The sequence below is a fragment of the Sarcophilus harrisii genome, chromosome 3 (genome assembly GCF_902635505.1).
Source record: "Sarcophilus harrisii chromosome 3, mSarHar1.11, whole genome shotgun sequence".
In the NCBI taxonomy this organism is placed as follows: domain Eukaryota; kingdom Metazoa; phylum Chordata; class Mammalia; order Dasyuromorphia; family Dasyuridae; genus Sarcophilus; species Sarcophilus harrisii.
Window position 1 is genome coordinate 196,713,494 of NC_045428.1, and position 16,725 is coordinate 196,730,218.

Below are 16,725 nucleotides of genomic sequence, written 5' to 3' on the forward strand. Positions count from 1 at the left end.
CTATTCCTTAATAAGAACTCCATTGCCTTTTGATCATTTTCTCCCCTACAGACTCGCTTCACACTAATTAAAACTGTTTTGCTTGAAATGAATTCAGGCATGAGAAGGAGACAAGAAACCTATTTAGAATTCAGTTATAATCAAAATTAAGAATCACAAAGCTTTTCTGGTCTAATTAAAATATATCAAAATTAGATTAATATCCTATCTGGTTGTAAGGAGAAGAACAATTATAAATTGTTTTTTATCTTAAGAAACTTTCAGGAATTTTTATTTCTTTTTTAAAACAGATAATTATATTTGCCTAACACTGCTAACAAATGACAAAATTTTTTCAGTATGTAACTCCTTCCAAGTAACTACTGAGAAACATAACACCATGCACATAAAAATATGCCCTCCTCCTATTGCAAATGTGCTTAATTCTTATCAGTTACTACTGATTAAATATTAAAAGCCAGTTAATATTTAATATAAATTATTTTTAAACCCAACATATAGCATACAGAGAAAAATCACCATTTATTAACAAAAAAGCAAAGAAAACTTAAGATATAAACTTCTTTAAATCAAGTATTCAAATAAAACATCTAACAATACATTTACTAATTGAAAATACTATTATTATTATTATTTACTGCTATTAAAAGGATAAAATTTATCATATGACACAAAGAAGGGGATTTGTTTCCACATTCAAAACATACAATTATGTAAAAATAGACAAAATATTTGAGATATTAATATTGAGTGTAAACATTTTTTAATTCAGATTAGAAACATTAAATATTATTCTCTTACCAGATTTATCTGTAGAATCCTCAAATTCCACTAGGAAAGAATACCCATTATTCCAGAGATGAAGACATGTACTTGGATCATAATGAATTTTTAAGGGTTTCAGGCAAGGATCATAAATACTGTCTCTCCATCGGATATTGATTGGTGACTGTCGATCACCTCCAGGTACTACGTCCAAGCTTTGCCAGAGTGGATGTACTAGGAAAAAAAATACAGATGTGGGTTTTATTAAGATGTTTTATTAACTACTTTATAGAGAAAGTGATTCCAGGCAAAGAAAGCTTTTCACAGAGGCCAATTATGTTAATATTCAGCTGCTTGAAGGCTTATTCAATTAGAGATTAGAAAGAAAAAAGAAGTCCTTTTTCCAAGGCCATTTCTCTGTAGCTTTCTAAAGCTTTGTAAGAATGATAACTGAATAATTTTACTTTTAACTAAAAGAAAAATACTTTATTCCTAATATTTTCTTCATAAAGAAGTTACCTTAAAATTCTGTTGAATCCTTACAAAGTGTTAACTCATTAGAGTTGATAGAGACAATAATTATCTAATTTAACATGGTTCAGTATGATTGATCTGATCTTACAAGGAGATGTTATGGGCCAGAACTTGAAACAAGGTACTAAGTGGAACTGATAGAAACAATGCTTGTGTTCACACCTTTAGAGAGCTCATATAAGCAAGAAGCTCTTAGGGCCAGACACAGAACATTATGGGAGCAAGCCCACAAGCCCACTTTCAGAGGTGGAGTCAGACTCATTCCAACTTTCACCTTGGTGATGGCTGGAGACATTCGGAGTTGAGCTAGAGGCAAAAGACTAGCAAACGAGAGCTCTTGGAACCAAGGAAAGTTGAAGCCTCTAAGAAAGCTACCCAGGCCCAAAGAAGGAAAAAATAAACATTTGGATTTTATCTCCAGGAAACCTCCCCAAGAAACCTGCTCACAGAGAGAACCATTATATTTTAGAAGAAAAAGAGAACACCACAAAATTCAATCTTAATAATCAATGAATTTGAAAGAAAACTTAGAATAAATAGCAACTGATTATTTAAAAGTATATTCTGGAGTCTGTAATTTTCAGCAGACTGGTATGAGCAGATAAAGACCTAAGTAACACACCATATATAATGTTTATCCCATATGAGAAATAATGCAGAATTTCCCTCATACAGGCAAACATAAAGAGGCTGCATGGTACAAAGTAAAGAATATTTAGCTCAGAAATGAAGTGAATGAAGCTTTTATTAAGTGGTTATTATATGCAAAGCACTGTGTTAAATAGAAACAAATGAAAGACTATGACAATTCTTGATTTCAAGAAGCTCACATTCCCCATTAAGAGCAAGGCTGCTCCGTGGTGGGACAGATAGAACACTGGGCCTGGAGGAGAAGATTTGAGTTCAAATTTAGCCTTAGAATCTAACTGTATGACCTTGGTTATGTCCCTTACTCTTTCACTGCCCCCATTTTCATGTCACTGCCCTGATCAAAAAGCTCAAAAATGTAAAGTGGTGATAATAACACCACCTATCGCACAGGACTATTGTTAGTATGGAATGAGATAATATTCATAAAGCAATTAGCATGGTTCTTGGCACATAGTAGACACTTAATAAATGCTAACATTCAAACAGGGGAAAAGACACATACTGACAGTTTCAGCTGTGAGTCAGAAGGAAAGGTTTTATAGTCCTTAGGCTACAATAGCAATGATAATAATTCCTTAACATCATTTTCACAAGATAAAATCATATTATTTTCTGATCTTGAACCATTTGACAATGCCAAGAATTTTGGAAGCAGGAGGTGTCTTTTCTAAATCTTCAGTAGCTACGTGGCACTAGCAGGAGCAGTTGCCAGGATGTACTTCTACAAGGGCTGTTTTCCCAGGATAATGGTTCTGGGTCCAGAGCTGGAAGAATTCCTATTTCCAGGGTCCTGACCTGTCCCTATCAAAATCTTAAGAGAGATTATAGTCAAAGTAGAGGCATGGTTGTTTGATTTGCCTGGCACATGCTGCCTCCACTCTTTCCCTCAAGGTATCCCACCATTTCAGCTAGGCTGCTTGCCTGCTATGTATTTGGCAACTGATAGACAGATGGTAGGAATGACTGAGTTGCTTCCCTGGATTATGGCTTCAAGAACTGGATCTAAAGCAGGACTGGTAGTCTGGGGGGGGCTCTTGTGCTCATCAGCTATCATAGTGGCAGTTGGTCAGGAATTATTCCTGGTGCTGATGAAAAAGGTAGACCCTCTTCTCCACCATCATTTTTCTCCTCAATGATAACTCTGGGATCAGACTAGAAGCAAGTCTGAGAAACCCTGCTATTCCTAAGGCAGGATCAAGGGAAGATGTTGGTCAGTCTTTTCTCTTGCTCCTATAAAATGTGGGCCCAACTCATTGTTCCTTAGCAATATTTTTTAAAGACATATATATTTATGAATGGACCACAATTATGGTCTCTCTATCCAATTGCATATTGTAACATGGATCACAGGAACTTTTCATCTAATTGGTTTTTTTGAAGTAGAGAATAAGACTGAACTATTTTAAATGGTGTCGAATCAAGAAATGATTAGAAGATTCTGAAATGTGTTTAGGGTTTGATGCAATCAGCACAATGTTTTCCCTAAATAAGAGTATCTAGAGGACCTCCTTTGTAGAGAATTCTCTCTTTGATTTAAATTCTGCACTGGACATCTGTCATATCAGGCAAATATACATCTTGTTTTATGCCTGACTTGATACCATAAGGTATCAACCATAAGGTCAGAAAGGTCAGAAAAATGAATTCTATTGTTATATCCCTTTGGAGATTCTCATATGTTTTTGATCCATTCACAAGAGATATCTTATTGGTGATGGCTCATTCTTGTTTCTCCTCTTACTGGTCTGATTGTTCCTTCTTTGAATCCTTTGCTACTTGTATTGTCATGTATATAATACCTTTTAACTATGAGTGTCTACCAAGCCTCCTTTTACTTCTTTCTATACTTTCTCTCACTGATGTCATTAGCTCCCATAGATTCACCTATCTCAATACAGATGATTTCCAAGTCTAATGGTGTCTTCCTCTCTCTCCATACCTCCACATTTATGGCTTCTCCAAATGCCTGCTCCACATCTCTAACTGAAGGTTCCAAAGAATCTCAAAATTCAACATATACAAAATGTACTTCATTATCTTCCTTGTAACCCATCCCATTACTCCCTCCCATACCTCTTATTCACAATTCCTTCTTTCTGCTGAGGGTACCAGCATTCTTCTAGTAAATCATGACAAAAACCTTGGACTCTTCCCTTGCCTTCATCCCTCATATCTTATCAATTGTTAAGCTTTATTGATTCTACATTGACATTACTCTCTAGTCACCCTAATCCAGTCCTCAATATTTCTTGCATAGACTGCTTCAATAGCCTCTTAAATACACCCTCAACTTCTAGCCTTTCCTTTCTCCAATCCATCCTCCATTCAGCTGATAAAATAATGTTCCTAAAAATCAAGTTTTATCATGTCACTGTCCTGTTCAAAAAGCTCCCATGGCTCCCTATCTCTAAGCTAAAATAAAATTTTCAGTTTAGTATCAGAAGCCTTTCAGATTCCAGTAAATTGTGAAATATAATGCAAAGTACTCTTATCCACACAGATTTCTTCTAGCTTTAAAATTATAAAATTCACTCAGCACTACAGAGTTTTATACTTTATTGTTTTCTCTTGTTTCGTGTGTGTTTGTTTTGTCTCTTCAATTAAATCATAACATAATTTGACAACTGAGGTCTTGTTTTTTACTTATATATAACACACAATGCTAGGAACATGTTTCATATTTCATTTGTATTCTTCATGATTTTATTTGAGGTTTTCTTGGCAAAGATAGTGGAATAGTTTGCCATTTCCTTCTTCAGTTCATCTGAAGATGAGGAAACTGAGGCAAACAGAGTTAAATGACTTCTCCATAGCTAATAAGTGTCTGAGGCCAGATCTGAACTTAGGAAACTGAGTCTTCCTGAACCCAGGACTGAAATTCTATACAATGGGCCACCTTGCTGCCCCTAAATATTTGTTGACTATATGATAATAAAGATCAAATATTTGAAACTATTAAAACTCTCTAACCTTATCTTTATCTCCTGTTTTATAAATATACAGAGATTTCTCCATGTTTTTGGTTATTCATGGGTTGGCCATCAATAATTAAATGAGAATTTTTGGAGATTTGTGCAGAAAATTGCAGATGAGGTATAAAGAAAATTAAAAGTATTTTAAGTAAATCATAAATACATAAATACTGTATGTTATTCATCTATTTTATCATTTACTACCATAACTATACATATATAAATTTATTATAAACTGTTAAATTTTGTTAAAAATTTCAGTGAGCTATTTTTCTTTTCTTTTTTTTTAACTGAGGCAATTGGGGTTAAGTGACTTGCCCAGGGTCACGCAAGCTAAGAAATGTTAAATGTCTGAGATCTGATTTGAACTCAGGTCCTCCTGACTTCAGGGCTCTACTGTGCCATATCCTGTAGCTATGTGTAGATATATATAGCTTATAGCTTATCATACCTTATACATATTACGTATCAAAGCTTACTTGTTTAAGATATATAATAACCTACACTTTAAATATAGTAGTGTGTGTGTGTGTAGTTGAAGAACTTCCAGCAGCTGTATGTAGTAAAGATAAGGTGAAGAACTTCCAGCAGCTGAACTTCCAAGGACATTTAACTTCCTCTTCTGTATTTTTAGTTTCTCTAGGTCTCTGTGACCTGCATGAGTATGTTGAGTGGTAGCCAATATATACTTAGATTTTAGACATATGTATTTAACCTCGAATGATGACATTTATCTCTGTTCAAGTCACCAACATCTGGCCAATTAGCTGTCTGATGTATGGTTCTTCCCGGAACTAGGGAATCTGCTGTTTTTGGCACGAATAACATCCAATTAAGGGGTGGGGGGGCATCTATCTCTTAATGTTCTCCAACTCATGATGTAATCCTTTGTATCTAAAACCTATAAAAACTGTATACCTTATCCCCTTCTTTAGCCCTTCTACCATGAGCTCTCTCTCTTTCCCTCCTTGCGGTGGAATTGCTCATTCTCATGAGAATTAATTAAATAAACAACTTTTCTGCTTTTTATTTCAAGAGGTCTCTGAGTAGTCATTTTTGGATAGGATTTTCTATCCCTCACAGTAGGTACAATATTTGTTAGTGATAATCACAGAATTAGACTTTGGAAGGACATTAGAGATCAACTATTCCAAACCCTACCCACTCCCATTTCACATATACATTATCACAGAATCTCAGGATTGGAAAGAACAGATCATCTAGTCCAATTTATAGCTGCTGAAAAATCCCCTCAATTAGATTGCTAAAAATTAATTATCCAGCCATTACTTGAAGACCTCAACCGACAGGAAACCTTCTAAGTCCCAAGATAACCCATTCTACTTTTGAATAGTTCTTATGATTAGGAAGTTTTTGGGTTTTTTTTCTTAGAAAAGTTTAAATTGTAATCTCCACTCACTGTATCTAGTTACTACCTTCTGGTGCCAAAAAATCTAAGTTTTATTCCTTTTCCATGTGACAGCCCTTCAGATAATTGAATAGGGCTAGTCTATGTCCTCAAAGTCTTCTCCAGGACTCAACAAGTCCATATATGATATGAACTTGAGGTTTTTCTCTATCTAAATCATCCTTCTCTGGATGACTTTTCACCTTGTTGATATACTTCCTACAATATGATACCCAGAACTGAACACAATAATTCTAGTGGTATGAAAGCAAAAGATTTTTCCATTCACTGTCCTACCTGGATTTCAACTCCAGAAAATAAAATACTTTTTCCAGGATAAAGTCATTATTTCTAATCTCATCACCCTGGGGCTAACTCAGGTTTATATTGATACTACTTTTCTCAGCCTCTTTCTCCCCTCTGATTGGAGGGCTGTGAAGAAGAGTATCAAATTCTTCCCAGTGCCTTTCTTTATGGGGAGCAGAAACTGGATTCAGCTCACACCACTTTGCATCTATTCCCCAGACTGATCACAACTCCATGGAACAATATCTCCCTCTCTCCTACACCCCCTCTCTACCTCTTTAACTAGGAAAGCATTTAGCACAATACCTGGCATATAGTAGGACCTTAATAAATGTTTATTGGATTCCTGGGTTGGAATAGAACAACTGGACTATAATCCCTCTAACCCTAAACATGTAGCCCTAGGGAAATTATTTAAACTTTTTTAGCTTCAGTTTCCTTATCTGAAACTTGGGGATAATAATAGCACCCAATTCATAGGTGTTGGGGTTTTTTGTTTGTTTGTTTGTTTGTTTTTGTGTGTGTGAGAATCAATTGAATGAACATGTAAAGCTTTGTTGTTCAGTCAGGTCCAATTCTCTGTTTCCCTACTTGAGGTTTGGCAAAGATACTGGGGAGGTTTGACATTTCCTTCTCCAACTTATTTTACAAACAAGAAAACTGATGCAGAGTCAAGTGACTTGCCTAAAGTCACAAAATTAGTAAGTGTCTAACATCACACTTGCACTCAGGAAGATGAGTCTTCCTGACTCTAATTCTGGTGTTCTATGTACTGTAACACCTAGCTGCCCCCAGCTAGTTATGATGGTTGTTATCATCAGTTTAAGATTGTTTGATTTTTTTTTTTTTTTTGCCTACTATTTGAAGTGCCTCTAAAAACCTCAAATCTTTTCCAGCTGAACAGTCATGCCTTCGTCTAAGTATGACTCTGGGGGAAAGTTGCTTCAATGTCCTAGCCCATAAAGATCTTTTTATAACTTATGCCACCCAACTCAAAAGTCATACCTGCAGGGTTATTCATCTTCTAAAAATATGATCAGCATTACATTTATGTATCTTTATACAAGTCACTAATAAAAACATTAAATAGCAATGACATAAGAATAGATCCTGGAGACTCTACTAAGAAGCTACTTTTCACACTGATATCAACCTTTTAATGACTCCTGTTTGAATCTGGTCATTGCACTTACTCTACATTCATCTAACTATACTTCATCTAATTCACCTCTCTCCATCTTGTCTATTAAAGTAGCATGAGGAAGTTCCATCAAATCTACTTTATACAATTGTTTCTATAGGTTTCTCCTTAATGACCTATTAGAAACCCTGACAAAAAGGTTAGTCTGATATGATCTCTTCTTGATAAAGGCATGATCACTTTATGATTACCATTTTCTTTTCTAGATGGTCAATATAAATTCTGTTCTTAATTTTTTAAAATTAAAGTCAAACTCCTTGTCCTATAGTTTACAGACTAGATTGACTTCCATTTTCTGAGAAGCAGGATCCTTCAGTCTGGTGACACTTTTTTCATTTATTGTGGTCTTTTGAACATTACTGACAGTGGTTCAGTAATTACATTGGCCATTTCTTTCAAAACCTTTGATGTAACTTGTCTGAGTTTGGTAACCTGAATTAATAAGGTCAAAGAAACTGTGTTTTCTCTTCTCAGACTCTTATTCATCTGGGATTAACTCTCTCTGAACCATTCTTGTTCTGGCCTTCCCAATCCTTGGCAAAGAAAAAAGAAGGAACAAAACAGGAAATGAGCAATTGTGCCTTTCTTCTGTTGTCCATTATAATCTCCCTATCTATCCTGATATCTAATAACAGGATATTTTTCCTTTAATCCTTCTCTTTTTCCCAATAACATCAAAATTATTTTTATGTTTTCTTTAGCATTGCTTGCCAGCTTCAGCTCATTCTGAGTATGGATTTTCCTGATTCTCCTAACAGGACCTTGTCATGACTTTATTTTCAACTTTAGTATTGTATCCTTGCTTCTACCTTTCTGGAAAGAGAGAGAGACAGAGAGAGACAGAGAGAGACAGAGACAGAGAGAGAGAGAGAGAGAGAGAGAGAGAGAGAGAGAGAGAGAGAGAGAGAGAGAAACACAGAGAGAGAGGGAGAGAGATAGAAGCAGAGACAGAGAAATAGAGAGAGGAGAGAGAGACAGAGAGATACAGAGACAATGAGAGACAGAGATAAAGAGACACAGAGAGAGATAGAATAAGACAGAGAGACAGAGACAGAAACACACAGAAAAAAAGAGAGCAAGAGACAGAGAGAGAAAGAGAATAAAAGTCATTTAGCTGAATGGGTTTCCTATACATTCAAATAATTGTCTTTGGAAATTTTCCCCAACTTTCCTTTTTTTTCCCCTTCAAATGGAATTTTTGAAGGAAACTGAACTGATAAAAAAACTAAATGTCCAAGAATTTAAGGAACTTACTCAGGGTCTCAAAGAAGTTAAAAGTCAAACCAAGACAAAAAAACTAGAGGCTTTTTGTGCCTTGCCATCTGTATCATTCTATTAAAGATATTATTAAAACAATTACATTTATGGACCATGAAACCAAGTGATTTTTAGAAGCCCTTTTATTAGTCCATCAATTACTGTAAATTATTTTAAGGACAATAAATCTGTCTTATTTGAAGAATGTCAAAAAAAAAAAAAAACTTTTTTAGAAAATGGCAGAAGCAAACTATTTGCATTCTTCTCAGGGATGTCACCAAACCTTGGTACAACACTTTCTCACTTACAGGAGAGGATCAGAAACATTCTAAATTCATAGAACATAAATCTCTTTCTATATTATTTCCCATCCAATTTTGTTCTTAATTCCATACCTTTAATTTGTGAAGACTTGATATTATCATATATCCTTACTCATAGTCTGGAGCCTCATAACTGAATTTTTTTTTCCCTCATTCTGTACCAGCTGTAGTAGTTTGGTTAATTCTCAGTAACTGAATAGCATAATACTGAAAGAGAATTTTCTCTTACCTTTAACAAAACCGATAGGCTTAAAAATCAATATATAATATCAGTATTGTTAAGTAACTTGATTTCTGGGAATTTGAGTAGTATTTAATAGTTATTAAATGTTAGGTCTTAAGGATGAAATGAAGTCTCTGCAGCTTTCCTTCTATCCTAAAAACTTCTTGAGAGGCAGGAGCTGGGTTTTTTTTCTTTGTCTCTCTAAGATATAATGCATATTCATTGTATTAAGCTGAATTGAAATATCAATTATAATACATAATATATATGTGGGTAGATCAGAAATCGGAAAAAACATTACATGGCAGAAAGGAAGAATAACTTAATGCTGAGAGCTGAAACTCCAAAAAGAGGAAATGGGTTATTGGATCAAAATGGAGGAAACATTAGAAAATTACATTTAGTTCCTGGGGATTATCAGAAAAATTAAAGAAATATGAATTTAAAATAATCCTATAGTGTAGTAGTACCTCTAAAAACACTTCTCAGATGTACTATAAGCCAAAAGAAAATATGAAAACAAATGCAACTACAACTGCCATGAATGTTTTTAAGTATCTTACAAAAAAGAAAATTTTGTCTTAATTTCTAAAACAACTAGAAAAGCATTTCTGCCCACCCCATTTTATACAAAGCAAAATAATATAACTGCTCTAACACCAAACAGAATTTGGATTTGAACTTTCTACTTCCAAATAAAAAAAAAACAAAAAACAAAAAACAAAGTTCTAACTTGAGAAATATGATTCCTTCCCCTCCTCTCCTTTTATGAACATTAACAGTTTCTTAAATAAATTCAATGAGGCAAACATGGATGTGGGCAAACATGTTAGGAACCACACCCAGATTAAAGAAATTTGTTATGAGTCAGACTAGTCTATTTTAATGATACATTCCTTTTTAGAGGAAACAAAATAAACCTACGATGAAAAAAAATAACTTGTAAGTCTTCTTCAAGAATTTGAATTAGATATTACTAATAAATTCCAGAAATTGATAGGTATCTGAGCCTACAGTTAGAAATCAAATCTAAAGGGGGGAAATGGAAAGTCTATTATCCTATTTTATGTTAATATTTGAAATCTACATCACTTTTATTTAGATAATAGAGAAACTGTACTTTACCATTTTGATCTGTCTAAAAATGTTAACCTGTTTTTATATTAGAAGACTTTCATTATGTATCCATACAGCAATGTCAAATCAAAACATAAATAAGAGTATGAGTAAACAATAGCAACAACAGGAAAAGTGACATATACTCACTGGCCCGATTCCTAGTTTTGTATGTGCAGGTATACAAGCTGCAAGGTCTCACTGGTACAGATCGCTGATTCTGTGTCATTTTCCATAACAACTTGTATGGAAATACCTTCAAGTTATTTAACACAACCATTTTTAACTTCTTGTCTCCAAAACAGTTTTCAAAAATCTCACCACCTAATAACACAGAGGAAGGTAATGGGAAAGGCTGTGAAAAACAGAGATTAAGACAACTAACAATAACAAAGAAAACAAAATCAGACTATTAATCTACAATCCTTTTCTTACTAGGTGAAAAAAGCACCCAAAATGAAAGTTAATGTTTAATCCAGTCCTAGTCTTACAACTCATTGGCTAAGTGTATTGGAGGGCAGGGCTAGCTGATGATTTCCCCATGAAATGCTTTGCCATTCCCTCAGGGTTTACAGATACTGAGGGTACTGGCTCAGGAAAAAAAAAAAAAAAAAAAAAAAAAAAGCCTCCGTCATATAAAAGAAAATATTGTTTATATTATAATTAGTCAAATAAGTTTTCTTCTTATTTTTCTTCTATAAATCCTAAATACTCCATTAATTACTGTGTGATATTTAAAAATAGACCAAGAACTAAAATGTCCTCTTTGAAATTTAAATGGGCAAAATATTCTTGAAATATTTTTAAAGTATCATCCCTTTTTTAAAAAATAATGTAATTGTCTCTCCTGAAATATTTGTATAAGAAACAATTGTAAATATCACTTTTGATCAATTTCAAGATTTTTAAAATGGAAAAATGAAATCCAAATAGATCAATCATGTCAACCTATAATTTATCTGGGGAAAAAATGATTTTTAGTCCAGATTGTTTTTCTATGAAATAAAAATACAGCATCTTAAAAAAGCTGTTATGTTATAACATGAGACATAAATTTAATATACATCTTTTAACACTCAAGATAGCTACAAACCAATTTTCTTCAAGAAGAAAAGAAGCAGTTTTTGAAATGCTACAAAATGTGTTATGATTATGTCTCCAGCTCTGACCTTTCACTCTGAATTCAAGTAAGTTTTCTCATTGCCCACAGGCAGTGCCTGAAATGAACCCAAAAGGAATAGTTTGACTTTAGGCAAATAAATTTCCTTGTGTTCCATATTTCTTATCTCTAAAATGTAAATGATGATATCTTACTGAATTATTACTAAAACATGAGAAGGATCTATGATTTAGTACAATTATGGAAATTCTCTTCAGGAAAGTAGAAGCAAACATATTCCAATCAATTCCTGATTTAGCAGATTAAGTCCTAAAGTGTTTTTTGAGGCAAAGAGGTTAAATGACTTGCCTAGGGTCACACAGCTAGTAGGTATAAAAAACAAAACTTGAATTAAGTTTTCTAGGTTCTATCCATTACTCAGTGTTTCCTTTGTGTTGACTTTAGAAGCAAATGAATTTGAACATGTGAAAGAAGTTCTAGTACTGGCAAAGTTCCCATGCTGATAACAGTTTTATGTTGTCCTTTCCCTTTTCTTCCTTAACAAATACCAAATATTCTAATGCCAAATTGTAAAATCTTTGTAGTCCAAAGGAAAGTAGGAGCTGATGAGTTACAAATATCTTAGTGTGACTTAGTTCCTCATATTCCTAGAAACCTGGTGTTTAATGTAAATTTTCTTAAAATGCCAAATAACCTGTCAAGTAATTCAGGAAGTAAAGTAAGCAAATTTTTCTGTTTAATAAAATGACCATTTTATAATAAGTTATTGAAGGTGAAAAGGCAATGTGGTTCAAAGATCTTGTTGGAAGCAAAAAGACATCAGTTCTGGTCCTCCCTCTAACACATACCAGTCATATGACAAATGACTAGTCAGCAACCTCTCAGCGCACTCAGAGGTAATTCTCTAAAACTAGAAATTGCAAAACTGATTTGCATAGGTGGAAGGAGTTTCTTTACTAGGAATTTACTACACAAATGAAAGCTTGTTTTGTACCAAACAGGGAAGAAAAAACCTGACTTCCCCTTAATGCCCAACATTACTTTGGGGTCAGTCTATGGTATTTAAAGGAGCAAATGTCCAGAATGGCTTAAACTCTTTTATGGGTTATTTTTTTTTAAATGTCAGTATTGAAATCTGCTTTGAATTCATTTAAAATAAATATATAGGTGATAGGATTTCACTAGTCCTAGAAGACATGTTAGTAACCATATGGTTCAATCACTATTATTTTAAGAAACCTAGAAATTTATTCAAGGATCAGATAGTGAGTTAGTGGAAAAACTTGTGGAGAAAACATGATGCAATCTGGGAAACTAAAACCTTAGTTTTGCTAGTAGCTTACTGAATGACTTCTAATTTCATGGACCTTACTTTACTCATTTGTAAAATGAACTAGCAACATGTAGTGTTCTCCTTGGTTTTCTGAAGGTCTTGGGAGCAGCCTTCTTTTCAGCAGAGTAATCACCATGAGAATAGTCAAGTGTTAAAGTCCAAATTCTTTATTGTCTCCTTCAAGATCTAGTTTCCCTGCCTGGAGCCCAGCTAGCTTTCTTGAAACCTTTCAGACAGGCCTTGGTCTCAGGGCGAGGAGGACAGGTCAGCCACCATGAGGCTGATGAAGACAGAATGAATGTCTCTGAGTCCAAGGGTTTGTGTTTCAGCCTCCAGCCACCACAAAGATGGACAATGGAATGAATCTGTCTCTCAGTCCCTCCCTGGCTAAGTTTGTCCCAGCTTATATGCTCTTTTATAATTAGATTATTTACAGTATACTGAGTATAAACCAATTATATCATTAGGGAACCATTATTTGTGATAAGATTAAATCAATCATACTGAACTAGAGAACTATTAATCACTATGCTAAACCAGATAACCATTGTTTCATAATTCCACTGATTTAGCACCTTGCAAGAATCCTTGTTTCAAGTACACAGTTTTGGCCCATAACATCTCCCGCTTTCTTTTGTTTTAGAACATAGGTGTTCTGACTTCTCAGGGAGTGAGAATCCCAAAAAGGAGGTGATTGCACCTTCCCTGACTTCTCAGAAAAAGGGGAGAAAACGTCAAAAAAGGAGGTGATCACACCCTCCCTAACATTTCAGGAAGGGAGATGAAAGCACCAAATGAAATGGGAATCAAACCAGATTAGCAGGTTTCTGGAGGGTCTCACTTGAAACAGGTATACATAAATCCATCAACATGGAATGTATTACACAAGCACATAGTAACATAGGCTAGTAGTGATGTAACAAACAATATGAATCAACATGAAGAATTATGCATGTCCATAAGTCCTAGAAATAGTCCAAAACCAATCTATTGTCCATTACTTCATGTGTCAGGAATCCAATGATTCCTGCAAGTTTTGATGTCCTGAAATAGTCTCATCTTGTGTTAGGGAATCCAATGATTCTGGCAGATTTTGAAGTCCTGGAACAGTCTTATCAACAATTTTTCATCTTAGGAAATCTAATGATTTCTGCTGGTTTTGAAGTTCTGCAACAGTCTTAACAATTCTTCATTTTAGGAAATCCAATGATTCCTGTAGGTTTTGAAGTTCTGCAGTAGTCTCATTATCAGCCCTGCTCTTTCAGTGTCAGATGTTTTTTAGGTCTTTTCCTTTGTTTTGAGGTTTTTTCTCTTTTTCTGTCTCTCTCCGACGGACAAGGAGAATACAGCTCATTGGCACTCATCTGATTCCTTCTCCATCTGTAGAGATACAAGTAAACTCTTTCCCCCAAGCAGTTAACCTATCTGGTCCCTTTGATTCACCACTTCCTGGATCTCTCCACATCACCTGGAGATATATCCAATATAAACTGGACACTGTTCTTCTGTCGGGTTAAAAACCTTGTATTCTCCCCAATTGTAATCCCTTTCTCCCATCTGATTGCTTTTCGGCTGATTGATCATATGAGGGTATTGAACTTCTAAAGACTCTCTGGAACATTAATACATTGTTGGTGGAGTTGTGAACTGGAGAGCAATTTGGATAGTCCAAAGGGCAATCAAAGTGTGCATACCCTTTGATCCAGCAGTGTCTCTACTGGATCTGAAGCAGGAAAGAATTGTTTCCTTTACTAAGTTGTGGTCCCTTTAAGATCACTCTGAGATTCTGTCCCCTTTGATCAGGATCCAGAGCCCAAACCTTTCAGGATAAGAGAATCAACTCCCATAGAAATTCTAAATTTTCATTCAATTGAGGAATCCTTATCTGATCTGTCCAGCCCCAACCTGGTCTGATCTACTTGGGCTATCCCAGCCCCAACCTGGTCTGATCTGCTCAGACAGTCCCAGCTCCAACCAAAATACCCAATAAAACAAGCCTCCCTCAACCAAGGTCTTTGCAGATGGGCCTAGGTATTTTGAGATCTCTGTCCTCTCAGCTTCCAGGATCCTTCTGCCCACTGAAAAAGCATTCTCAGTGCCAAAAGTCCATTTCCCACTAGAAACTGGTTTCTATTCAACAATAAAGTTTCATTTTGCAACTAATAATTCAGGAATGAGTGAATTCTTTCACTCCAAATCTGCAGCCGATTTAAAGGGGATCTTTAACAGCTCTCTTATCACCACTAACTTCTTGACCACCAGGAATTGAGACCACTCAAACTGCTCTGTATCCTAAGACATCATAAAAAAGGGAAAAGGACTCCCATGTGTAAAAATGTTTGTAGCAGACCTTTTTGTAGTGGCAAGCAACTGGAAATTGATGGGATATCCTTTACTTGAGAATTACCTGAACAAGTTATGGCATATGAATGTAATGGAATATTCTTGTTCTATAAGAAATGATCAACAAGCTGATTTCTGAAAAGCCTGAAAAGACTTACATGAATTGATGCTAAGTGTAGTGAGTAGAACCAAGAGAACATTGTACACAACAACAAGAAGGTCATATAATGATCCACTGTGATAAACTAGTCTCTTTTCAACAAGGAGGTGACTCAGGGCAATACCAATAGAATTGTGATGGAGAGAGCCATCTGCATTCAGAGAGAGGACTATAGGAACTGAATGTAGATCATAATACAGGATTTTCACCTTTGTTGTTGTTTGCTTACTGTCTTTTCCCCTCTCATTATTTTTCCTTTTTGATATGATTTTTCTTGTGCAACATGATAAATGTGGAAATATGTTTAGAAGAATTGCACATGTTTAACCTATATTGGATCATTTGCTGCCTGGGGAGGGAGGAAGAAAAATATGAAACATAAGGCTTTGTAAGGATGAATGTTGAAAACTATCTTTGCACTTTTCTGAAAAATAAAAGGCTATTATTAAAAAGTTAGCTTCTTAAAGTAAAAATCATTTTAAAAAGAGAATTTGAGATTTTTAATATAATATATATATTTAATATAAATAGATTTTTGCTATTTGAGATTTTTTAAAAATGTGTAGAAATGTAGATTTCTATTACAGAGGTTGGACATAGGAAATCAATACTTTACCTGTATTACCTTCTACCCTCTAACGCAAATGCTACAAGCAAGATAATCCAATGGAATTTTGCAAGTTTCAAATTGTAGTTCAGTTTGGCATGTTATTGCATAATTTAACATTACTGTTTAGCAATCATTTAAAAAAATATGTTAGTACTTGTAGTTTACTAGAAAACCTATACAAGAGTTCCAAAACCATGAATGATTTGGGAAACATTTTTATAGAGCTATAAAAGAATTTGACATTTCCTAATAGTAGTATCAAGACTGAATCTTCAAATATTATTTGTGGTGTGTATACAAACCTTCCACTTCACTGAGATTAAGGTCAACAAAGAAAAGTTCCTTGAATTTCATTCCTTCATATCTTGAAGCTATTTAATATTTGCACACATATTCCCTTCTC

At 34.6% G+C, this 16,725-nt stretch overlaps 1 protein-coding gene across 4 annotated transcripts in view; it reads right to left on the reverse strand.

Moving 5' to 3' along the window:
- Positions 1-16,725, reverse strand: part of CA5B (carbonic anhydrase 5B) — a 55,815-nt gene that overhangs the window by 25,171 nt on the left and 13,919 nt on the right. For 3 of the 4 annotated variants that reach the window (XM_031958963.1, XM_031958962.1, XM_031958961.1), the window contains exons 2-3: positions 10,907-11,080; positions 802-999 (exon numbers count right to left, since the gene is read on the reverse strand). In XM_031958963.1, the coding sequence (XP_031814823.1) occupies positions 802-999; positions 10,907-11,036 (328 nt within the window). In that variant the 5' untranslated portion in view covers positions 11,037-11,080. Of the gene's footprint in view, positions 1-801; positions 1,000-10,906; positions 11,081-11,191; positions 11,212-16,725 lie in introns of those variants that run through there. The other variant, XM_031958964.1, reaches the window with a different exon arrangement.